This window comes from Gordionus sp. m RMFG-2023, chromosome 4 (assembly GCF_954871325.1).
Source record: "Gordionus sp. m RMFG-2023 chromosome 4, tfGorSpeb1-WG-v2, whole genome shotgun sequence".
Taxonomy (NCBI): Eukaryota; Metazoa; Nematomorpha; class Gordioida; order Chordodea; family Parachordodidae; genus Gordionus; species Gordionus sp. m RMFG-2023.
This window is the reverse complement of record NC_088778.1, coordinates 13,531,659-13,557,734: the sequence shown is the minus strand read 5'-3', so window position 1 is coordinate 13,557,734 and position 26,076 is coordinate 13,531,659. Positions and strand designations below refer to the sequence as shown.

Genomic DNA, 26,076 nt, shown 5'->3' with positions numbered 1-26,076 from the left:
ATATAAAGTATGCAATTTCTACTGTATTTCTTGGAGGATTATCTACAAAAATGAATCTTTCATACCATTTAAATTATGAAATTAATTGGCCTACAGATATATTTATATCCTCTGAATAAAATTTATCTAAATATTTAATTTTTCAATATCAAAATTTGATATATCCTCAGCAGAGGGAGTTATGAGATTGGATAGTCATTTGATAAATATCAAATCGGTCATTGATTTGAGTCAAAATTAAATTCAAAAGTGGGATAAAAATAGTTATTTTATAATGATCCTCAATTGAATCCACGTTAATATTTATCAAATACCTAATCAATCAAATAAATCTCGAGAAATTCCTGGTTGATAATATAATAATATTCGCAATTCTCATAACTTCAGTCAAATCCATTTCTTAGATAAATAATGCATAGAATTATTGTTAATTAATTTATTAATACATTCCAAAAAAAATTGGCAGTCATATTAAATCTATAATGTATCAGCTTCAGATGAAAAATGCGTTTCAGGTTATTCTGATATTTCTCCAAGGGCATACAAAATAGGCGATCACTTGTCGTGAAGGCTTTTTTTTCAGTTTCTTTTTTCCTGTAGCACAAGAAATCTCAGTAATAATTATATTCAGCAAATTCTGTCTATTTGGATTCTGAACATTTCATACTTTCTAGAAATCTTTTAATCATAGTTATTAGTTAAAATAAATAAAATAGATTTTTTTTGGTTGATAAAATTTTCTTAATCCATAATTGTTTGAGGGTCAAAAAATGTAAGAAACTAAACTTTAAATTTTTCTAAGATAAAATATTAATATACAGGAAATAAATATTTAAATTAATTATAACTTTTTGCTCATATTTAAAAGAATATAACCTATTTGAAATAGAAAGCTTTGCAATTCACAACTCATGAAACCCTTTTATATTTTTTCAAAAATTCTTGCTATGGGACGGGGGATTTCTCCCCTATCTCTGGCTATGCGCCTAAGCTTTTTCATATTTTTTAAAAAAAATTCGCTAGGAATCATTTCTAGCCCCCTCCCCGCTGGATACGCGCCTTAATAATTCACAAAGATCTCTCCCCACCTGACCCTTAAAAAGGAAAACTATATTTACTATAAATGTAGCATTTCGATGATTGAGCCATAAAATTTATAGCAAAGCTTACTAAATATTTTATAAAATTATTAATATATGAATTAAAAAAATTTATTCATTCTATCAAGAGCTAGCAAGAATTGTAAAATGCGCTTTTGGAATAATAAAATTAAACAATGTATCATATTATATATATAAATATTTAAATTATCAAGTAAGTTTTTAATGAAGACATTTGAATATAAAATACTAATCAATAAGGCTCAATTGATTTTAAAAATAAGAGTCTTGACTTTTTATTTGTTATATTATTATTTTTTTATAATACAATAATTGTTTAATTAAGTTTGATGTCCTTTATATAACATATATATATAAATATAACTGCATGATGGCGCAATATATTAAAAAAATTTTATTTTAAAAAGTAGCAATTTTAAGTTAGAACAATAGGGCGATAATGCATTTGACATTTCAAAAATTGTTAGATTATATTATTGAAAGATGTATTGATTTATCTCGAAGTTGGTGATATCAACCAGGATTATCAAACTCCTTAAAATTATTCTAAAAAGTCAATTAAGGTGAATATCAATCACTTTCAAGAAACTCTTTCACATTTTTTTGGTTGATGTACTAAATAATATTATAATTTACATATCCGTAGGCTTGTCCATGTTAGGTAGGGCCATTTTATTAAGGTCTTGAAAATCCAGTTCTTCGATCACGTTCCAATCTGGTTTTATTCTAACAGAAGATTCCCGATGAATTTTGACTGGAACGGCTGATTTTGTGGCAAACCGGAAAAACTTTTGGTGGTGCCTTTGTTGATGCCTTTGATAACCTTGGCCGGCTAATGGTTAGGTTTAAATTTAGTTAATTATTTGTTATACTGAAAAAAAATTGTTTATTGAGGGTTTAATAGCTTGGCTTAGACTCGCAAATTTTCACCTAAGATCCCTCGTTTGACTGCAATATAGATTTTTATATCGAGGTATCGACAAGGTCTGATAAATCACATAAGAGGCATGACAGCATGAAATCAGGTTAATACTAGGGAAAACCCGGATCAAAATCCAGGCTTAAAAACCGATTTTAAAAAATAAAAAAGAAACCCTTAAAAAAACGATAATTAGAATTTCTATAGAATTAGTATAGAGCAATTAGTGGTTTTCTATTTTATTTAACTAAAATGGTTATTTTTTTTAAATAAGGGCTGGGCAGAGCTAGAGTTCAAAATAATAATTTCGAACTGGGCTCAATCTCAAAAAAATAGAATTTGCAGGGTTCTAAGTCATGTAATGTGTGATCTGCATCGTGCTTAATTTCCCAAGCCCGGCCTAGCCCAATTTTTTTTTAAAAAAATGTGCCCAACCAGGTCCGATCCTAAACAAATTTTATTATTTGTCCGCCTGGCCAAGCCCGAATTTATTTAAATATAGAACAAATAAAAAATAGATCCTTGTTTTTTACAAAAATTTTAAAATTTATTAATTTATTTAATAAAATGTTATATCATATACAAATTTTAAGCCTGACCGGACCCGAATTTTTTTTAAATATTAGGCATGATCCAGCCATAACCGAAATTATTATTTTTTAAATAGACCTCGGGCCAGGCCATGATTTGCAGATCTCGAATACTAATAGCATAAGTTGATATATTATAGATTATGGGCCGGTTCAAAGTTCATAGACCGGTGGTAGGAATCAAATACTATTTAAACCGTTAACCGTTTAAAGACAGGCCTTTTTCGAATTTTTAATGTTTAAATCTTTTTATGGTTATACTTCACTTGGGCCTATAATTTTATTTTCTATTAAAATATCATGCATAAGCATAATATATGATAAATTATTATTTTGTTTGATATATTTTTAAATATTTGGAATAGAATCATGGAGACTTAATCAGGCGGGCATATCTATCCTTATTTTAGCCAGGGCTTCAAACCGAACCGCGAAACCGATATGAACCATCATAATTTTCTGAACCGTAACCGGACGGTTCTAAAGAAATAAAAAGAGCGAACCGAACTGTTATAAATATTTTGAACCGGTTTTCTTAAAAATATTGAATTTTGAATTATTAACCTAAATTTGAGATTTTAATTTTCCTTGAAATTCGTGATTTCTTTTCAAGTTAAAATTTTTTTACAATTAAATAGCTATTATCTTCATATCAATCAATACCAAGTTATTGTTTTTACTTTATATGCTCAATTTATTAGAGATTCGGCAAATTACTAGTGAATAAGATAAGAAATAATCAAACATGGACTAAAATAAATTGGGCTGAACTTTAAAATGGGTAGCTAACTCTGTCGGTTTCTGACTTATTTTAGGCTTGCAGATATGGAAAGAATTTTTATTAGTCACATCATAAACTTGAAATAACAACTTTATATCTTAAACGAAAATTTACCATTTACGCTTGTGTTTTTATTGCCTCCCATACCACCAGAATTGGCCATATTAGCATTAGACATGTTTGATTGATTGTTAAAAGATCTATTTGCGTTAGATTGATATTGTTGATGCCTTGATTGAATTTAATTTTAGAGAAATATTTTATGTTAAGCAAGTTATAAAATAACATGTAAAAGTAATAATCAAATCAAATATTTCATATTTAATCTTCTTACCTCATATTCCTATTTTGCTGATTATTTCCTCTCTGGTTTTTCCCATATTGAGGTTTGAAATTTCTTTGCTAGATTTTAATATTAAATATAATTTTTTTTAAATGCCTTACATTAAGTAAAAAAAATTTAAGGAGATAGTGGTGGTTGCCAAATTCAAGGTATCATCCATCTTTTAATGAAAACAAATTGTTTAGGTACATAACCATGCCTATAAAATTGTGAAAGGATCATCTGTTGTTTAGAAAGATTATAGATATAAATAAAAATGTTTAAAAATATATACTGGTGATTTACACAATAAATGAGAGTTGTAAGAAAAATTTTAGATTTCAACCTTACAATGGCCAAAATATGGACTCAAATAAATTTTTGTTTTTAAAAATGTAAATTTAAGTTAAAATATTTATTCAAATATATTTTAGTAACCTAATAATAGCCAGAGTTGCCAGATTCATTCAAACAAAAGGTGGAGGGGGGGGGGGGATTTAACCATGATTCAAAAAAAAATTCTTATTTTATAATTTCATATAATAAATTAATGAAGGAACTAAAATACGATTTATTTGTTGTAATGTTTAAAAATCAGTAAAATTTTACACTATTTTTTTTTAATTATATTATTTGCAAAAAGAAAGGTATTTTAAAATATCTAACGAGTCACATTCAGCTAGTGTAGATAAACGGCTCGATTTAGTAAATTTTAAAAGTTTAATTCAGATTTTGGCCAGTAAATTACTCAAACTTATTGATTTTGCCCATAGATAGCAGAAAGGTTTAAATTTTATTGGCGATATTTCGATTCTTAGGTAATATTTTTAAAATCTTGATTTAGCTAATTATAGAATGTCAATATTAGTATTTTGAAATGGTATCATATATACTGGGGGCAAACCACCCCCCACCCCCATTAAAAATCGGATAAATAAAACTATTTAACAACTCTACATTCACCCATGAACATTGCAAATATTTTTAATGAGATTATTAACTTTTACAAAGAAAAAAAATAAACTTAATCATTCGTGAAAGTTAGTTGGTTTTTTTTAAAAAAGAAAATATTGATATTTTAATGACATTGTTACAAAAATAGATGGTAAATAAAGATCAATATAAATATAGGATCAATATCGGCGGGTGGTTTTTAAGTAATCAAAAAATATTGGATCGGATAGGTGAAAAATTGTGGATCGGCATGGCCCTTTAAATGAACATATCTAATACGCAACAGTAAAATAAAGGAAGATCGTATATTATTTTACTTGAAGTGATTTAAAAAATCATCACATCTTTATTTTTATTTTTCGGAAGATTTTATTAATTAAATTTTTATTTTTTGTTACATATTCCTTAAAATCTTTACAAGTATAATAGTGCGTACAAATTGAGCTTTTCAACGCTCCGTTTTAAAAGCAAATAATGAATTTTAAATGGTGTTGCAAATTGGATTTTTTTACGGCAAGCGTTAAAAAAAAAGCAATCTGGTTTGATTTTTTTGTGCTTTTTTATTTTTGCGGGAAAATTTAAATGGATACAAAAATGTAAGTATAAATTTATCTCATATATTAATTGATATTATAACATTTAGAATATATAAATTTATATTTATATAATTTTAGAATATATTAAATGATATTTTATATAATTTATTCATTTATATTTATAGCCCAGTGGGTCAAAAGTAAATAGACTTGTAGAGGAAAGACTCTTGGCTCTTTAGGAAAAGGTGCCATCCGAGAGCCAGTAAAATATATATTTTTATCTATAAATTTAATATAATTTTAGATTGTATCTACTATCAATGGAAGCAGGCTTAGAAAGCATGGACCATAATAATAGATACCTCTTCAAAAGTGAGACATCAAGATTGTATCATAGTTTGATGTTGCAATCTAAATATCAAACTAATGTTGAAATATCTACTTCAACAGAAACACCTTCAAATGATACACCTTTATCTTTATTTAATGATATAATATCTTAAATATTTTTGTATTGTAAATATTTTTATTTTTATATATTTATAATAAAGTAATATTCTATATTATAGTGTCCATTTTTGAAAAAAATATAAGCTAAAATTTGGGAGCTATTAAGATGTAGTAGTGTGTATATATATTATAAATTTTGAAACAATAATTATTTAGAGATCTAAATTTGAAGCCTTTCTAGGATTTTAATTCATTTACATATTTTTTTAATCTAAAAAATACCACTATATTTTAAAAAGATTACAAGCTAGGATAAGTATAAATCTAATGTATCCTTGCATTTTTTTTAACCATAATTTAGCCAATATTATCTTCAGAATATGTAAAAAAAATAATAGTGTTTGTAATTTTAAGATATTGACCTTTTATATAGATAACTTTTATGGTTTATTGAGCCAATATTTTATTTTGACATCACCTTATGTAAATATAATAAATTAAATGAAATAAAATTTTATTATTTTAATAAGACATTTAATACTCTCTTACATGTTCTAGTGATCATTTTTATTCTTAAAGAAAGAAAAATATATTTAAAATTTTTATATTTGCATTATTTGTTAATCTATTTATTTTTATATAATAGATATCTTATTCTATTTAAGGTGAATATATACAAATAAAAAAACTTTTATAAATTTATTTAGCATTTTTATTTAAATATGTAGATTATTATAAATATATTAAGGTAGGATAAATAAATAAATTTACAAATGTGTGTAGATTTTTTTAAATACTATACATTAAAAATCATTTATGAATTTAAAAAATCTTTGAATAAATTTCTATCCATGAATATTTTAGTAGTCTTCCTTCTCGTCTTAGTAGATTTTGGTTTTTTAATAATTAAATATAAAGCAATAATTTGCTTATCTTGTAAACTTAATATGTCCATATTTTAATAAAAATAAAATCACGATTCAATTTTAAACAAAGAAAAAACGTACTGCTTTCAATTTAAACACAGATGCATTACGTTAAAAAACGTACTGCAAACGCAAATGCTCAATTTGTGCGCACTATAATTAAGATTATGTTTGATCATTAATTCCGCTTCTATGGTCTTTCCGCCAAAAATTCATGCGCTTTTTTAATCAGGGCTTGAACATGATAATGAGAATATAACATTGCACATTTTTTCAAAATTTGGCGCATGAAAAAAGTACATATTTGTTTTCATGAGCCAAATTCGATATATTATTATTTTGTTCTAATAATGTATTTAAACCAACGAATTCCTGAAATAATTCATCTAATTCGCTATGCTTTATATTAAAATTGATTATTATTATCGAACTTATAATATTTGAAATTTCTCATTTTAAACTATTTTTTTTTCTAAATAATTATTGTTTCAATGAATTTTTTAGCTTCATAAGATGATGCGATTTTATCATGGTCATCACATTTTATAAGATTTTGTCTTATAACCGAGCCATAAAAGTTATTGATAAATTGGGCTTTTAAAGTTAATACTAATTTAATTGAATTTTCGGATTGCAATTTTTTAACCACGTTTTTAAGGTTGTCCCTAATTTTTCAAAAATAATTTTAATATTGATTTAGGATTTTTGGGGATAAAAAATAAGATTTAACAGCTAAATAATTTTAAAAGTCTTTAGAGAGTAGGTAATGCTAGCCACATTGTTGGAACAATTTGTAGAAGTTCAGACTATTCAAAATCTTGAGAATCCATTATTTTTAAAAACAGATAACCTGTTTGTGGATCTGCCAAATTTGGCATAACAATTCATAGCAATTATTTCCATGTCTATTGATAATCAAAAATGCCCCTTTCTTCTTACATTGTAAATTGTATGGCACAAGCAACCAATGTGAATAATATTTATATTCCAAAATTTCCACTTGCAATATCGGCACAAAAAGATAGTAAGAATTTTAAAGGGTCAACAAGCATAAATGCAATATCCTTCGATTTCTACTAGTCTGATAAAATAAAATTTTTTTAGAAGTTTAGAAGCATTTTTCTTTATTAAAAATAGCGTAGCATTATTTTAATTGATTTAGTATTTCCATATTTAATGCACCCATTAATAGAGAAAATGGATGATTTTCCTTCAAATCCTCTAAGATGTATTTCTTAGTTTCAGGACATAGGATATTTAAAACAATTTTTGAGGCTTTTGCTCTTCTATATTTTATGCTTTGTGATATTTTTAAAATCAGGAAAGAGTATAGGCAATAAGTTGAATTGTATATATAAATAACTAAGCAAAAGTTTTATTGTGTGATAGATGAATGACATTTTGGCTATTGCATTATTATCATCAATTATGGTCATTCTATGTTAAATCAATCACTTATAGGCCGACCCCTTTCTATTTCGATAAAAAATTGTAGGCTGGTTATATATGTTCACATTAGATCATAAACAAAATTTTAGCGCATTATCAACTATATTAGCGGAGATAATCGGGGTTAAAGGTCCAAATAATGTCTTTTTTTGCTTTTTACTGATGTTAAACAACTAGTTTTCCATTTAAAACTAAATATTATCAAAATTGAATCTAATATCAATAGCTAAGTCAATAATTGATAATTATGGCGAAAACATCAAAATTAATTTTTATTAACAATGAGCCATCTTATGGTCAGTAGAAAATTTAAAATTAATATTTCGAAATGAATATGATCTCCAATTTTTAATATTTTTAAGAAATATTATCCAGAGTTGTTAAAGGCTATCTTTTTTGGTAGCTATAGCTAATAGCGGCTATTTTTTTCGTAATTATTTAATTTTTAAGCGTGCTACTTTTTTTGAAAGTAGCTATACTTTCAAAAAATATAATGAAGGTAAGTATAAACATGGAAATTTAAATATAATATCATAATTAATTATAATTTTTATGATTTATTATTTAATTTAGAAATTGAAATATATTTTCAATTTGTAATTTATATTTTCATTTGTATTATAAACCTAAATCACGTGTTAATTATTTTAAGATGTCATCGCCTATGAATATCCAAATCGTTGAAAGTGATTCAGACAATGATATTAATGAAATGGAAGATACCAGGGAAGAAAATGTTCTTAATAGCTATAATACAAATTTTCCATTCCCTAGATTTGAAAAAATTTTTTAAATAAATATAAAAACAACTGGCTTCAAATTTATTTGTTTAAAATGTAAAAAAAATATTTCCTCATATCATTCAAGTTATAACTTAAGAAACACCTAAAGGTCAATTGTCATTTTTACATTCTAATAGTATTTATATTATAAGACTGTTCATGCCAATAGTTTTAAGGAAATGAAGAAATCCTAAATAATTTGGTATACTCTACATCCACAAAATTAAAACTATCTCCTGGTACAACAATTTTATGTCGCCAGACACTAATGAATAAAATAGCAGATAACTTTAAATAGATGAAAGATGCTCTAATAGTAAAGTTATCAGAGATATCATATATATGTACCACGGCAGATAGTTGGACACATAGCACAAAGTAAAAGCTTATAAAATACAACAAATTACCATAAATAATTATTTTTATTACATAAATTTTTTTATAATCAAAACTAGTGTTGTTAAAAAGTCGAGTTCTTACGACTTGCGACTCGAGTCGTAGTCGTAAAAAACGGCTCCGACTCAAGCCGATCAAGGAGCCGCATGAGTCGGCTCACTTAGTCGGCTCGCTTAGTCGGCTCGCTTAGTCGGCTCACTTAGTCGGCTCACTTAGTCGGCTCACTTAGTCGGCTCGCTTAGTCGGCTCGCTTAGTCGGCTCACTTAGTCGGCTCGCTTAGTCGGCTCACTTAGTGGGCTCAGAGGGTAGCTTGAGTTTATTTTAAATTTAGAGCCAAAAATTATTTTAAAGTTATTGAGAAATTTTAAATAATAATGTAGAATTTTATTTATTTATTTTTAGTAAAATAATTTATTTTATTTATATTTTATTTAATGCAAATAATATGTTTTGATTTGATTATAATAAAAATGGATTTATTTATTTGATTTTTTTTTAAATAAAAAAAAATTAATATTTTTGAGCTAAAAATTTTAAGAAAAAAATATTTTTGAAACTATTTGCTGATTTTTTGAAGAAATTTTATTCTTTTGTTTTATCATAAAATTTTATTCTTTTTTTAATTATATCATAAATAAATAATCTTTTAGGTCAAATCTTCTATAGTTTTTTTTATATTATTTTTATAAATATATCTATATTTTAAGTTTATTATTAGAGGTGGCTTTTTCTAAATATTTTTTTAATAAATATATTTATATTTTAAGAATATTAAAAGAGGTGGTTTTTCTAAATTATTTTTTTATTAATATTTATGTCAAACTTTTTTTAATGCCGCAATTGTCATATGCGTTATTTTTTAAGATTTTTGGACACAAAAGGGTTATAATATAATTTATATTGTAAAGATATTTTATTATAAATTCAATGAAGATGTTCCCTGGAAAAATGATAATTATCATAGGTAGGTATATTTTTGAACATATAAGATTTTTTTGTGACGCTAATGGGCAAAAATATGTTTCTTTAACAGGTAAAATTTAATGTAGATGTACCCTAGATAAATGACAATTGTCATAATAGTTATTTTTAAAGTTTTTCGAATTTTTTTGACGTAAATGGGATAAAATAAGCATTGCTAACATGTTAAAATAAAATTTAAGTGAAGATGTACGATAGATAAGTGACAATTGTCATAATCGTTGTTTTTAAAGTTTTTCGAATTTTTTTGACGTAAATGGGTTAAAATAAGCATTGCTAACATGTTTAAATAAAATTTAAGTGAAGATGTACCCTAGATAAGTGACAATTGTCATAATCGTTGTTTTTAAAGTTTTTCGAATTTTTTTGACGTAAATGAGCTAAAATAAGCATTGCTAACATATTTAAATAAAATTTTAGTGAAGATGTACGATAGATAAGTGACAATTGTCATAATCGTTGTTTTTAAAGTTTTTCGAATTTTTTTGACGTAAATAGGCTAAAATAAGCATTGCTAACATGTTTAAATAAAATTTTAGTGGAGATGTACCATAGATAAGTGACAATTGTCATAATCTTTGTCTTTAAAGTTTTTCGAATTTTTTTGACGTAAATGGGCTAAAATAAGCATTGCTAACATGTTTAAATAAAATTTTAGTGAAGATGTACCCTAGATAAGTGACAATTGTCATAATCGTTGTTTTTAAAGTTTTTCGAATTTTTTTGACGTAAATGGGCTAAAATAAGCATTGCTAACATGTTTAAATAAAATTTTAGTGGAGATGTACCATAGATAAGTGACAATTGTCATAATCTTTGTCTTTAAAGTTTTTCGAATTTTTTTGACGTAAATGGGCTAAAATAAGCATTGCTAACATGTTTAAATAAAATTTTAGTGGAGATGTACCATAGATAAGTGACAATTGTCATAATCGTTGTTTTTAAAGTTTTTCGAATTTTTTTGACGTAATTGGGCTAAAATAAGCATTGCTAACATTATTAAATAAAATTTTAGTGGAGATGTGCCATAGATAAGTGACAATTGTCATAATCGTTGTTTTTAAAGTTTTTCGAATTTTTTTGACGTAAATGGGCTAAAATAAGCATTGCTAACATGTTTAAATAAAATTTTAGTGGAGATGTACCATAGATAAGTGACAATTGTCATAATCTTTGTCTTTAAAGTTTTTCGAATTTTTGCTAAAATAAGCATTGCTAACATGTTTAAATAAAATTTTAGTGGAGATGTACCATAGATAAGTGACAATTGTCATAATCCTTGTTTTTAAAGTTTTTCGAATTATTTTGTCGTAATTGGGCTAAAATAAGCATTGCTAACATTATTAAATAAAATTTTAGTGGAGATGTACCATAGATAAGTGACAATTGTCATAATCGTTGTTTTTCAAGTTTTCGAATTTTTTTGACGTAATTGGGCTAAAATAAGCATTGCTAACATTATTAAATAAAATTTTAGTGGAGATGTACCATAGATAAGTGACAATTTTCATAATCGTTGTTTTTAAAGGAATTTTTTTGACGTAATTGGGCTAAAATAAGCATTTTTAACATGTTTAAATAAAAATTTAGTGAAGATGTACTAAGAAAATCATAATATTTTTTAAATTTTTGTCAATTTTTCTTTAACTTTTATTTATTTTAGTTATTCCTTTTTAATTTATTTCTATTTTTTATTAATATTTATGTCAAACTTTTTTTTAATGCGACAATTGTCAGCAATGCTTATTTTAGCCCAATTACGTCAAAAAAATTCCTTTAAAAACAACGATTATGACAATTGTCACTTATCTATGGTACATCTCCACTAAAATTTTATTTAAACATGTTAGCAATGCTTATTTTAGCCCATTTACGTCAAAAAAATTCGAAAACTTGAAAAACAACGATTATGACAATTGTCACTTATCTATGGTACATCTCCACTAAAATTTTATTTAATAATGTTAGCAATGCCTATTTTAGCCCAATTACGTCAAAAAAATTCGAAAAACTTTAAAAACAACGATTATGACAATTGTCACTTATCTATGGTACATCTTCACTAAAATTTTATTTAAACATGTTAGCAATGCTTATTTTAGCCCATTTACGTCAAAAAAATTCGAAAAACTTTAAAGAAAAAGATTATGACAATTGTCACTTATCTATGGTACATCTCCACTAAAATTTTATTTAAACATGTTAGCAATGCTTATTTTAGCCCATTTACGTCAAAAAAATTCGAAAAACTTTAAAAACAACGATTATGACAATTGTCACTTATCTAGGGTACATCTTCACTAAAATTTTATTTAAACATGTTAGCAATGCTTATTTTAGCCCATTTACGTCAAAAAAATTCGAAAAACTTTAAAGACAAAGATTATGACAATTGTCACTTATCTATGGTACATCTCCACTAAAATTTATTTAAACATGTTAGCAATGCTTATTTTAGCCCATTTACGTCAAAAAAATTCGAAAAACTTTAAAAACAACGATTATGACAATTGTTACTTTTCTAGGGTACATCTTCACTGAAGTTTTATTTAGACATGTTAGCAGTACTTATTTTCGCCTATTTACGTCAAAAAAATTTAAAAAACTTTAAAAATAACTATTATGACAATTGTCATTTATCTAGGGTACATCTACATTAAATTTTACCTGTTAAAGAAACATATTTTTGCCCATTAGCGTCACAAAAAAATCTTATATGTTCAAAAATATACCTACCATATGATAATTATTATTTTTCCAGGGAACATCTTCATTGAATTTATAATATAATATCTTTACAATATAAATTATATTATAACCCTTTTGTGTCCAAAAATCTTAAAAAATAACGCATATGACAATTGAGGCATTAAAAAAAAGTTTGACATAAATATTAATAAAAAAATAATTTAGAAAAACCACCTCTTTTAATATTCTTAAAATATAAATATATTTATTAAAAAAATATTTAGAAAAAGCCACCTCTAATAATAAACTTAAAATATAGATATATTTATGAAAATAATATAAAAAAACTATAGAAGATTTGACCTAAAAGATTATTTATTTATGATAAAATTAACAAAAGTATTTCTTAAAAAAGTTAAAAATTAATAAAAAATCAACAAAATATGTTTCAATATTTTTGTTCAAAAATTATTTTTTGCTTAAAATTTTTAGCTCGACGAAAATATGAATTTTTTTTTATTTAAAAAAAATCAAATAAATAAATCCATTTTTATTATAAGATCAAAACATATTTGAAATAAAAGTTAAAAAAATTTTTTGTTTGATAATAATAAAATATTAACATTAAATATAAATAAAATAAATTATTCACTAAAAATAAATAAATAAAATTCTACATTATTATTTAAAATATCTCAATAACATAAAAATAAATTTTGACTCTAAATTTAAATTAAACTCAAGCTAACCTCTGAGTCCACTAAGTGAGCCGACTAAGCGAGCCGACTAAGCGAGCCGACTAAGCGAGCCGACTAAGTGAGCCGACTAAGCGAGCCGACTAAGCGAGCCGACTAAGTGAGCCGACTAAGCGAGCCGACTAAAATGCGGCTCATTTAGTCGACTCGAGTCTGAGCTGTTTTATCGACTAGAAACTAGGCTCGAGTCATAGCTAAGTCGACTCGGCTTAGCCGTTTAACAACACTAATCAAAACTAACTATATTTTAATATTTAGAAAATGTTGATTTTTATATATCATACAATACCATTATAAGCAAAAAATAAAACAAATTTGTTTCTAGATTTTTTTAAAGAAAGTAGCTTAAAAGGTAGATAAAGCTACTTTTAAAAAATAGTAGCTAATAGCGCGCTACTTTTTTGACAAATAGCGATAGTGGTAACGTGCAATTTTTTTGATAAATAGCGATAGCGGTAGCACGCTACTTTTAAAAGTAGCGATTAACAACTCTGATATTATCCATTTACTATTTTCTAAATAATTTCTACAACAATTAGCATGGCTGGATATTTATTTTAAAAAAATTTGCGATTTTTATACTTCAAAAAAAATAGATGGCGCTATATATTATAGTTTTAATATGTTAAAAAAATTTTATTGTTTAATGTATATATACAGTGTTGTAATAATTTAATGAAACATATTGACGATTAAATTAAAACTCATCCATATAAAATTATTTTCTTTGCAAAAATAATTTAAATAAAATAATTTTCAATGATGCTTTGTTATATTTTAATTATTTTTGCAAAGAAGATAATTTTATATGGATGGGTTTTAATTTAAATCGTCAATATGTTTCATTAAATCATCACAACACTCTATATATCATACTAAATCGATTACAATAGGCATTATATATATATATTTATTTGTAATTTAGATCATGAAATTTAAAATCTTCACAAATTTTGCCTAATTAAGATAGTTTATAAATTAATTTAATCTTACTTCATCTAAAGAAATACAAAGACTGGCTAGTTTGTGAGATTTCTTTAGGCGATAATATATATATTCGACCGGTGGAAGTAGAAGGATTGACCACGAGAGAATATGAGATTTGAGCAACACTAAAATATCATCTATCAGATGAAATTTAATGAGGCTGAAGTTTCACAGGGGTGTAAAAATCGGATTTTTACTTTTTCATTTGTATCATTTTTATCTAAATCCTAACCACCATTTGTCATCATATACACATGTAACATATCCATTAATATTTTTAAATATAATTTCCTCATTTAAAAAACGAAATTTGTTTTATATTATATTTTTTGGAATTTGAATATATTTTGATTTTTAGTCTATTTTGATCAATGGGAATAACCCCGTGAATTTTTTGGGTCTCATGTATGGGCAGTGAAGAATTAAATCTTTTACGACCTCTAATTCCCTTTCGATATATTCTAGATTGGATATATATTCAAATTGAATTCCATAAATATTTTCTTTAGCATAATCAGAGACCTGCAGAGGTACCATTTGTACGGCCCGACCCGGCCCAGATTAAAAAAATTTCGGCCCAGCCCGGATTTTTTTTCCAAAAATTTTTTACGGCCCAGCTCGGGTTTAAAAATTTAAGGCTCGGCCCGAATATTTAAAAACAAATTTTTTGGGGCCCGGCCCGGACTAGATTTTAAAAAAAAAATTTTTAGGCCCGGCTCGGAATTTTTAAAAATTATATTCGACCTGGTATATTCAAAAAATTCATTATTTCGTATTTTATCATATTTTTCGGCGAGTATCATCATTTAATAAGCAAGTATATTAGCTAATGTTGTTAAACGGCTCGTTTTGAGCCGATTTTTAAAAACGGCTAACTCAATATTTTTGCCAGAAAAATATTGACTAAGCCTCGAAATTTCGATACTATATGTCTAGACCTTTGCTCCTTCTATGAGCAAAATTTTCAGACTTGCATAATATTTTTCTGGATAAAAAACTTAGTTAGCCGTTTTTAAAAATCGGCTCAAAACGATCCGTTTAACAACACTAAATATTTTATTTATTTTTTATTCTAAACAGATATTTAGTATATTACAAATACTATGTATAAAAAAAATAAAAATTTAATAAAAAATATAACATATATATTATATATTATATAATAATGTATTAAATCCTTTGCGTATTTATTCCATGGCAGGAAAACTATAATTTTATTATGTAATAGATACTATGAGTGTTAGCTAGTGTTAACTTTCACCAAACATTATATTAATCATAACTATATATAATCAATATAACCATATCTAATTGACGAATATAATAATTCATGTTGTATAAATTTTTTAAAAAATAAGGCCCGGCCCTGCCCGGGTATTTTTTTAAAAAAAATTTTCAGACCCGGCCCGGGTATATTTTAAAAATTTAAAATACGGCCCAGCCCTGGTACCCGGGCCTGGCTTAGGGCCGGGCCTGCAGGTCTCTGAGCATAATTATACAATGCTCTATCCATCGTGATTCATTGTTTAAACGTGACATATTCTATACGATTTCTCTGAAACAATTGGTATAATTGGCCCTTAAGAGATTCTATATCATAACATTGATCACAATTTGTTAACTAACATTTTGGATAAGAGGGATTACAATTAATTTGCGCCAAAAGATAGTTATAAGAATTTATATAGTAATCATCCCCTGCTGTGATTTCAGCTATTACATTTGTCATTAATTTCACCTGATGTGGCGCAGACACAAACAGTGTGTGTGCCACTAGCTACATCTAAAATACAGTTTTTTGGCCTAAGTTCGGCAAATTTTGAGAATCCAATTAATATATTTGGGTATTCTTCCTTAAACATCTTGAATATTTCCAAAGATTATTTCATATTAGTCTTTTTTGGATTGGTTCTTTCTCGCCTTTAACAGATAAACAATCCTTTATTCCAGGCATGAGTCGGCTTATTTCATCAAAACTATAAAAATCCTTGACGAGTTTAAATGTTTTTTCGTTTAGTGTCTTTCCTGCCTTTTTGGGAATGGAAAAATTACACTTACTTTAACCACCATTTTGGATTATCTTGCCATGTATGATGTTATGTTGAATTCCTCTTGAATTTTATTTACACTCCATTTTTGAGGCAAAAGTGTAAGAATTTAATATTGTTGATTTTTAATAATTTATCAAAGTTATATTTTAATATAAGAATTTAATCTTTCATTGGAATATCATTCTCGGAATCAGATATTTATAAAACCTTACTCTTTATTGCTTTTTCAATCTTTTGAATCCATTAAACGTTTTCTTCTAATTGGTGATTCTCCAATATTATGTAATGTTTCATTAATTGATTCAAAGGCATCCTGATTATATTTATTGAGGATATAAATTCTTCGATGTGTGGAACAATTTTATTTAACTGGTAGTGGCACGAATTACATGTTTTGTTGAAGATATAAATCACTATTTATATTAAGCATCCAAGGTAGTACAGAACGTAAATTCTTTTTAAAATTTTTATGTTTTGGTTTATTCAGTGAATTGCAATACTTTAGCTTATTTTTTAAAGGTTTCATTTAGAAAAAATTATTTATTTTTAAAGACAAGTAAAAATATAAAAAATGTTTTTTTTAAATTAGAAAAATGTTAAAGAAATGAATTAAGTATTATTGTAGCAATTTGTGGAAAAATATTAAAGAAATCAATTTGTATTTTTAGCAACTGCGATTTATTGTTAGTATTTTCACGATTTATTTCGCTTATTAATTTTAATATTCAGTTTATTTTTTATATAACAAAAAATAAAAACATCTGGCTTATTTTATTAATTTTTTTAATGTTAAACATTTGCTCAAAATTCAAAGACTGATCATAGAAATTTTTTTTTTAAATTTTTATAGAGAATGCTCAAATTAATTTGATATCCAATTTTATAAAGTTAATTTTTGTTATTTTTATTGCTTAAAAAATTTTTCAAGTTGAAATTATACTTTTTTAGCAAAAATTTTTGATCTTCGAAAACTACAATTTTGTTTATCTCTGGTTTTTTTAATAATTTAAGATAATGACAATTCCATAAAAGAATCTTAGGCCTGCTAATTAATATGATTTTCGATTTTTCCCTTAATAATTATCCTGCACTCCTTTAATCCTGCTTTTTTATTCATGTGCTAGTCGGATTTTTAAATTATTTTTAATTTACATTTAAATATTAAAAAAAGTATTAAAATTTTTTATCCTGCGTATATCTCAGGGGAATGAGGTTTACAAAGTTATATAACCAAATTTTATCATATATTATATTATACTTGAGAATATTTAAAGAAAAAAATGAATTTTATCATATTGAAGATATTATATATAGCGCCATCTATTTTTTAAAGTATAAAATCGCAACAATCTAGCCATGCTAATTGTTTAGATATTATTTAAAAAATAGTAAATGAATAATATTTCTTAAAAAAATTTTAAATTGGAGATCATATTAATTTCTAAATATTAATTTCAAATTTTCACCTGACCCATATTTTAAAAAAAAATTAATTTGATGTTTTCGCCATAATTATTAATTATTAACTTCGCCATTAATATTAGATTCAATATTAGATCTTAGTTTTAAATTTAAAACTAGTTATTTAACATCAGTAAAAAGCAAAAAAAAACGTTTTTTGGACCTTTAACCCCAATTATCTCCATTAATATACTTGCTAATGGGCTAAAATTTTGTTTATGATCTAATGTGTACATATATAACCAGTCTACAACTTTTTATCGAAATTGAAACAAGGTTGGCTGAAAATCTTGATTTTCTTGCTCATTTGACATGGAATGACCCTATAATACTGTTTTTGAACAATGATTGGATATGATTTCATGATTCCTTGTTTTTTAAATTGGAAATATTTTTTTACATACTCCTACATGGCTGATATTAAATTATTTATTGCATATTATACAAATTGCATTTAAGCTACATTCTTTATCTACTCTTACCATATGGGTAATTCCATTACAAATCGACCAGCGATTCGGCCGACCATCTCAAAAATGAATGAAACTTATCATGTTAGTTATTTATGTTGTAAATGTTAATAAAATCAAAATTTTAAAGTGCTAGCTCAACCAGATCCAAAGATATACGCCTTCAAAGTAGAAAATCGCGAAGTGCGTGATTTTATTAAATCTTGTTATTTTAAAAAATATTTAAGTTACAAATTATATACCATTTTAAAGCCCTTAAATTTTACGTTGGAAAATTTTAAAAAAAAATTAAAAAATTTCAAGTGTTTTCTTATTTCCGGTAAAAATAAAAAATTAACATTGTTAGGAAGGGATTTTTTTGGGTGTTATTCACTAAAAATGTTTATTACCTTTATATTAGATTTAATAAAAAATCTCGATAACCATTTTTGTTTTTTTAATTTTATTTGAAGTTTTATTAATTTTATAAATAAAATAATGCAATATAGATAGCGTTAATTCAAAATTTTTTATAATATATAATATGAATAGTATTGTGATTAAAATTAAAAAATCAATTGAGTATAACCAAGAATGATGCCCTGGGACGATATGTAAGCAGGCAGCCCATACAGATATGATTTTATTAAGACGCTATATTGTAAAATAAACATTATTTAAAATTTTATACACAAACAATATAAAAATAAATACCTCTTGTTTTAATCTTATCCCATTTTATGCTTATTAATAGAATTTCTTGAGACGATAATTTCTAGGTACGACCTGTCACTGTAATAGGATCTACTATTGTTATTATTTGATTAATGGGTAACCATATTTTTTCCACAATTGTGGGGTAAAAGAAGGATGGTTATGGTCCATGGGGATGTAAAAAGGAAATATATATCTCCTCAGTAATTTCATTCTTTTTTAGTAGTGTGGCTAACCACCAAAAATCAGCATAAACACATGTTACGACGAATCCTTTAATATCGGCAAAAATAAATTGCAAAAGACAATCATCGGCATTTGAGATATTGTTAATTTGAAAGTCCACTGCATATGAATATATTTTTGATTTAAGTTTACTTAAACTCAAAAAAAATACAGCATGTATTTCCCAAGTTCCTGGAATGAGACGAGCTAAATTGAATCTTTCTCGGTTTAATCTCTTGTAAATTGTATTGTTCGTTGGTTATATATGTAAAATTTACTGATAGCATGTGTTGTTTTGCAAACTGATATAAATCAACTGGCGTTAAAATATGTCCAGAACTGATGCGCTGAAGGCTTGAACGTGCTGCTAATCTTTTTAATGTTCCGCCAAGGCCGTCACATGGACCTTTTCCATGGGATGTAGCAGAAGAATGCCATTCAGCAGCTACACCAAAATATGATTTATGATAACAGATTTATAAAAAAATTTCTGTTTTTATATTGCGCAGTTGATCAATCAAAGCAGTAATATATTTTGTTTGGCTTTTTGCTGAATTGATTGGTCAAAAATTTTATCATTTTAGTCTGGTATAAATGTACTGCAACAACATCATGTTGAAGTGACTCTGATATTAAGGTTTTCTATATTGCCATATTATTATAATATGCTATCATAGGATGGATAGTGGCTTGATTAAGTGAAATCCTTGAACAGCGTCTTGGATTACAATGCATAATTTTCAGAGAAATCACAAATTATCATAAATTCATTTGGTTGTAAAAAATGTTTAATTTTGAAATATATAATGATTGATTGGTAGTGATGATAGGAATAAAAAAATAAAATTTGCTGATAAAATCGTTATTTTCAAATAATAAAGATAGTAGATCCACAACAATGAAAGGATATATCTATAAATTATGACCTTAGGAATTTCTATTAATAAGCGCAAAATTATAATAGTTTGAATATAAAATTTTAAAATATGTTTATTTTACAATATAAAAATCCAATTACCTCAGCTTCATATTCTCTATGACTGATACCCCCTAATCACAGAATCGGCGATGAGAAGAGCAATTAAGAACAAGAGAGGGATATTCAGATGTAAGTCAACAAAAGAACCAAACCCTAATCACAGAATCGACAATGAGAAAAGCAATTAAGAACAAGAGAGGAATATTCAGATGGAAGAAGAAAAACTTAAGGGCAAACTATGAAAACTCATAATTCTTTTAAATCATATGCTCAATTTATTATATTAATTTACTATATATTTATTTATATTATTTAAATATATTATTATTTATCCTTAAAAGATATACTAACAAATGTGATTATTTTTTAAATTGACATATTAATGAAATTTACTATTATATTGATCGTTATTATATCATACATTTTATATTACGCTTTATATAAATTTTATAATATCAATATAAAATAATATCTGTATGGGTTGCCTGCTTACATATCGCCCCAGGACATCATTCTTGGTTATACTCAATTGATTTTTTAATTTTAATCACAATACTATTGATATTTTTATTAAAAATTATATATTATAAAAAAAATTATATATAACGCCATCTATATTATATTATTTTATTTATAAAAATAATAAAAATTCAAATAAAATTAATAAAACAAAAATGGCTATCGAGATTTTTTATTAAATCGTTTAATATAAAGGTAATAAACATTTTGTGAATATTAACACCCAAAAAAAATCACTTCCTAACAATGTTAATTTTTTATTTTTACCAGAAATAAGAAAACATTTGAAATTTTTTAATTTTTTTTTTATATTTTCCAACGTAAAATTTTAAGGGCATTTGTAACTCTATCTTAAATATTTTTTAAAATAACAAGATTTAATGAAATCACGCATTTCGCGATTTTCGACTTTGAAGGCGTATATCTTTGGATTTGGTTGAGCTAGCACTCTAAAATTTTGATTTTATTAACATTTACAATATAAATAAACAACATGCCAAGTTTCATTCATTTTTGAGATGGTCAGCCGAAAATCTCGTTTATTTGGCCGATTTGACATGGGATCACCCATATAAAATTCCAGTTATTTTGATATTGCGATTTAAATTTTTTTGATGCTATACTTGTCTTTAAATTGTAATCTATATAATTTAAATTAATTGAATAAAATTGGAAAAGAAATGAAATATCATGAGAAAACTTTATTTAATTAAGCAAAAATTATTATTAGGTTATATCAAACTATTAAAATTTTAAATAATAAATTGCTTACTTCACATCTACAGAAGAATTATTTTCATCATCAGAATGAGAGGAAGTAATTATTATATAATTTATCATAATAATTTATTTTAAAATTAAAAAGGTATTAAATATTATTATTACATTATAAATTAGAAAGTTTTGGGGATTGGGAAAAATCTCAAAATATGGATAAAAAAAACATAAACAAGATGCCTTTTTAAATGTATGATGAAATTAAAATAAAAAATAGCATAAGTTTACGTTTAAGTAATTTCTGATTATTTTATATTTTAAAAAATTTTAGGAAAATTGGAAAAGATCATAAAAAATTGTGAGAAAGTATAAATCAATAGATGCATGTTTTGGCATAAATGAAAGTAAAAAATCAGGAAATTACTCCAAAATAGAGAGATCTAGGAACATTGATAATAGTACTTTATTATATATAAATTTAATCAATGAAAAAATATTATGGAAAATTACTGGAAATTAAACACCAAAAATGAATATAAAATCTTTTATATAAATTTTTGTCCAATATTAAAAAATTGGGAAGGAGATACTATATGTTCTTAGGTTATAATCTGGTAAAAATGGTCCAATTTCACTCTTATAGCATCTTCTAAATTACTAAAGTTAAAGCAAATTGTTAAATGATTCATTACCACATGAGTTGCATTGTTTATAAAATTTTTCATGCATGCTTTCAAATTCTATTTAATTTTTTTATAAATATGTAAGTAAAAGTTTAATATAATTTTTTCTTTTTTTCTTTGCTAAAGAACTTGGTTGAGTAACTCATACAAAGTAATTTTAGTGGTTAGGCCAAACATAATAGTTTAGCAGCAAAAGTAAAACCTTCAAAAATCTTAATAGATCATTTTCACCTTACATGCTTACCAATTGTAAAATCAAGCAATACCTGGTTAAAGCGGTATTTAGATATCCTTTGATAAGCTGGTTTAGGAATTTTGGCAGTATCAACTAAGTGAAACCCACTCTCCTCGTCTTCGTGATAATAGGAATATTGTGTGCCAGTTCCATATTGTGAAGCATATTTATCTTATCATCATAAAAATAGAATATATTAATTTTAATAAAAAGGATTAAAAAATAATAACTTTTGTTTCTACAAATGTTTGAAAAAAATTAAATTCAAATATATTAATATTAAAAGTGATATAATAAAAATTTCCTTAAAATTGTATAAAACTTGTATATTTTTTGTCGTGATAAAGCATATTCATCCAATCAGCTATCTAAACATGATTTATAATTTTATTTCAAGAAATAAGTTACCTTCCCAATTCGATCAGCTTTAGAAAATGGTTGATAAGGAATATCTTTAAATTTGTCCGATGTAACCTTAGGACCCCATCCATCTGGATTATGCGAAACATCTGGGAATTCTAATTTATACGCCATATCAAAATTTCAGCAGAATTTTATGTGGAAATGAATAGGCGAACTATAAAAGGTATTATAAGTGACTAGTCAAAGAAAATTCTTCCGGGGGTCTTCGAAAACGTCATCGAGTCAGTTTGTGTTGCTGCCCTTAACCTCACTTCACTTTTGATGCTAACCAAATTAATTTCAGGAATATTGACCCGATTCCTTATCGCCAAGTGAAGGGCGAAAATATGATCGCTTCACAACGAATTTCTCCTTGATAGGGTCAACTGACCATGTGCAACTGTTGTTCATATGGAAACCCCACTAGGCGTTCGCACTCAATCACCTACATCCAGTCGAATAATGCGAGCTTTTTACCCATTTAAAGTTTGAGAATGGGTCGAGATCGTTTCGATCCTTAGACCTCTTATTTATTCGCTATACCGGATAAAACTGCTTTATACTGAATGCCAGCTATTCTGAGCAAATCTTCGAAGAACACCAGCAAATAGAAAGAGTTCAATTAATCTTTCGCCCCTATACCCAGGTTTTACGATCGATTTGCACGTTAGAATTGTTTCGGACCTCCACAAGAATTTCTTATAGCATCCTGCTAAGGTAGTTCACTATCTTCCGGGTCCCTACAAGTGCTTACTTTTTCCACGCATTGCAAATTCTCCGATTACGGCAGAATAGACCTGACACCCCACCCCCCGGCCCGAAATCGGTATCTTTCTTCGGACCACGTAAAAAAAATCCTTTCCTTTTTTGAACCTCATGGTTTCCAAAAAAATTTTACCCCGAGATTCGCACACCTCGTAGACTTCTTGATTCATGTTTTTAAACGAGTCGGAAAAGTGTTGAACTATAAACGTAGCGGACCTAGCCAACGGATGAGAATTCTAGTTAATGACAACAGCTTAGAAAAATGACGTTGGAGAAGCCGAACATACAAGCAAGTATTCCTAATAATTTACAAGAACCCATAATTTTTTCGCTTACCCTTACCGCCTCTCCCACCCAAATTCCTCTTTACATGTATTATTTTTGTGCGGAATGGTTTTGATTTACTTTATGATTTTTAATATATTGTATATTTTACCAGATATTATAATCCTATTGGTTTAATTCACAAATATTTTATTAAAAATGCTAAGAATCTTGTTCATAAAAATTCCAAAATTTATTTTATAATTATGTCTCTTAATATGAATCGACTGACCCTGTTCCATACATTGATTATAAATAGACATGTGCGCCGCCGGTCAAATGCGCCGCAGCCGATGATTTTGACCACGCCGAAGTTGCGCGTCAAAAAATTGACGGCGCTCAACACGCCGCCGCCGATGTAAAAATTCGGCGGCGTGGCGGCGTGATACATATTTTTTATTATTTATTTATTTATATATTATTTATGAATTGTAATTATAAGAAAAATATTAAATATTTTTTGAATTATTAAAAAATGCGAGTTTATTTTTTAAAATTAATAAATATTATTTGCTATAAATTTGATTTGTAACAATCCATATTCGCTCACTTTGGGCAGGTTTGTGACCAAAGTGCTAGATAGGACATTAAATTTGAAAAGGTAATTCTATATTTTATTCTTTTATTTTGATGCTTCAAATAATTTACAACTCGTTATATAAAATTTATTTTTTATCATAATAGGAAATTTTAATTAATGACTTTTATTTTGTTGCCATTATAACATATATAAAAATACCAGGACTAAAACAATTATAATGGATGCAGCATTGCAATACCCTGCAACAAAATATAGTATATCCTTGCAAGTAAAGCCTTCTTTTGCATAGAAACATTTTGGATCCTTAATATTAAAAACTGACACAAATAATAAGAGAACCAGTGTTGCTACAGATAAAGTCTTTTGTAATATATGCTTGCAAATAGCACTTGATAAAGATGGTGAGGATAAAAATAATTCTTCATTTTCAGAGTAAATTTTTTGATTATTTTAAAAATATTTGTAAATTTTTTAATTAGTTATCCAATCAAATCTTTTTCAAAAAATATCAGCACATCAAATATAATAAAACATTTACTTGACAAACATGATTTATCATGTAAAGAAGAAATATCTAAACAAAATTTAAAGTTATTTTTCAAACCCATTGTAAAAGATACAACTGACCCTATAAAAGATAAAAAAATGGATTCTGGTAAGGAATTATGTTCTCATGTGTTTCAAGGATTTAATGCCATTCTCTTCTATAAATAATACTGGAATGCAAGATTTTCTAAAGGTTATATGTAAAATCATTATAATTTTTTATAGAGCAATCTTAATTTTTATTTGTTAAGATATTTAATTATTTTATAACATCCCACATTTAAAATTTTTTATGGCATAATATTTTTATTATTAAATTTTTATTATGTAGAAATATAACATTATTTCAGATGCCAAAGAATTGATAGAACTACACTTAGCCGGAGTGTGTATTTATCAATGAAAGCATACATATGCCAACAAATTAATATAGGTCCTAAATTTTGTGCTATAACTTTTGATATGTGGACCGACAAATATAGACAGCGAAATTATATCACCTTTACATTTCACGAAATAGATAATAATTTTAATATTGTATAATAAACATTGACCACACATCATGTCACTCAAAAACATACCACTGAAACTATTCTTTCCGAAATAGAAAAAGTTGAAAATGAATTTGATTTAGGGTCCAAGAAAATTCAAATGGTTACGGATGCAGAACCCAATGTAAAGAAAAGTGTTCGTCTAGGAAAATATGACCATCATTTATGTTTGGGGCATGGATTACATAATCTAGTGACAGTCGATGGAATAAAAACGTTAATAAATAGAATATATGACCACATTATGTTTGGGGCATGGATTACATAATCTAGTGA

General features: G+C 26.1%; 1 protein-coding gene across 1 annotated transcript in view; it reads right to left on the bottom strand.

Moving 5' to 3' along the window:
- The window catches only part of LOC135927742 (eukaryotic translation initiation factor 3 subunit D-like), a 34,798-nt gene extending 11,555 nt beyond the window's left edge, over nt 1-23,243 (bottom strand). The window contains exons 1-6 of the mRNA XM_065463895.1: nt 23,080-23,243; nt 22,994-23,039; nt 22,703-22,842; nt 3,746-3,813; nt 3,526-3,641; nt 1,758-1,953 (exon numbers count right to left, since the gene is read on the bottom strand). Of these exons, the coding sequence (XP_065319967.1) occupies nt 1,758-1,953; nt 3,526-3,641; nt 3,746-3,813; nt 22,703-22,842; nt 22,994-23,039; nt 23,080-23,205 (692 nt within the window). The 5' untranslated portion in view covers nt 23,206-23,243. The remainder of the gene's footprint in view (nt 1-1,757; nt 1,954-3,525; nt 3,642-3,745; nt 3,814-22,702; nt 22,843-22,993; nt 23,040-23,079) is intronic.
- Nucleotides 23,244-26,076: the final 2,833 nt, after the last annotated feature.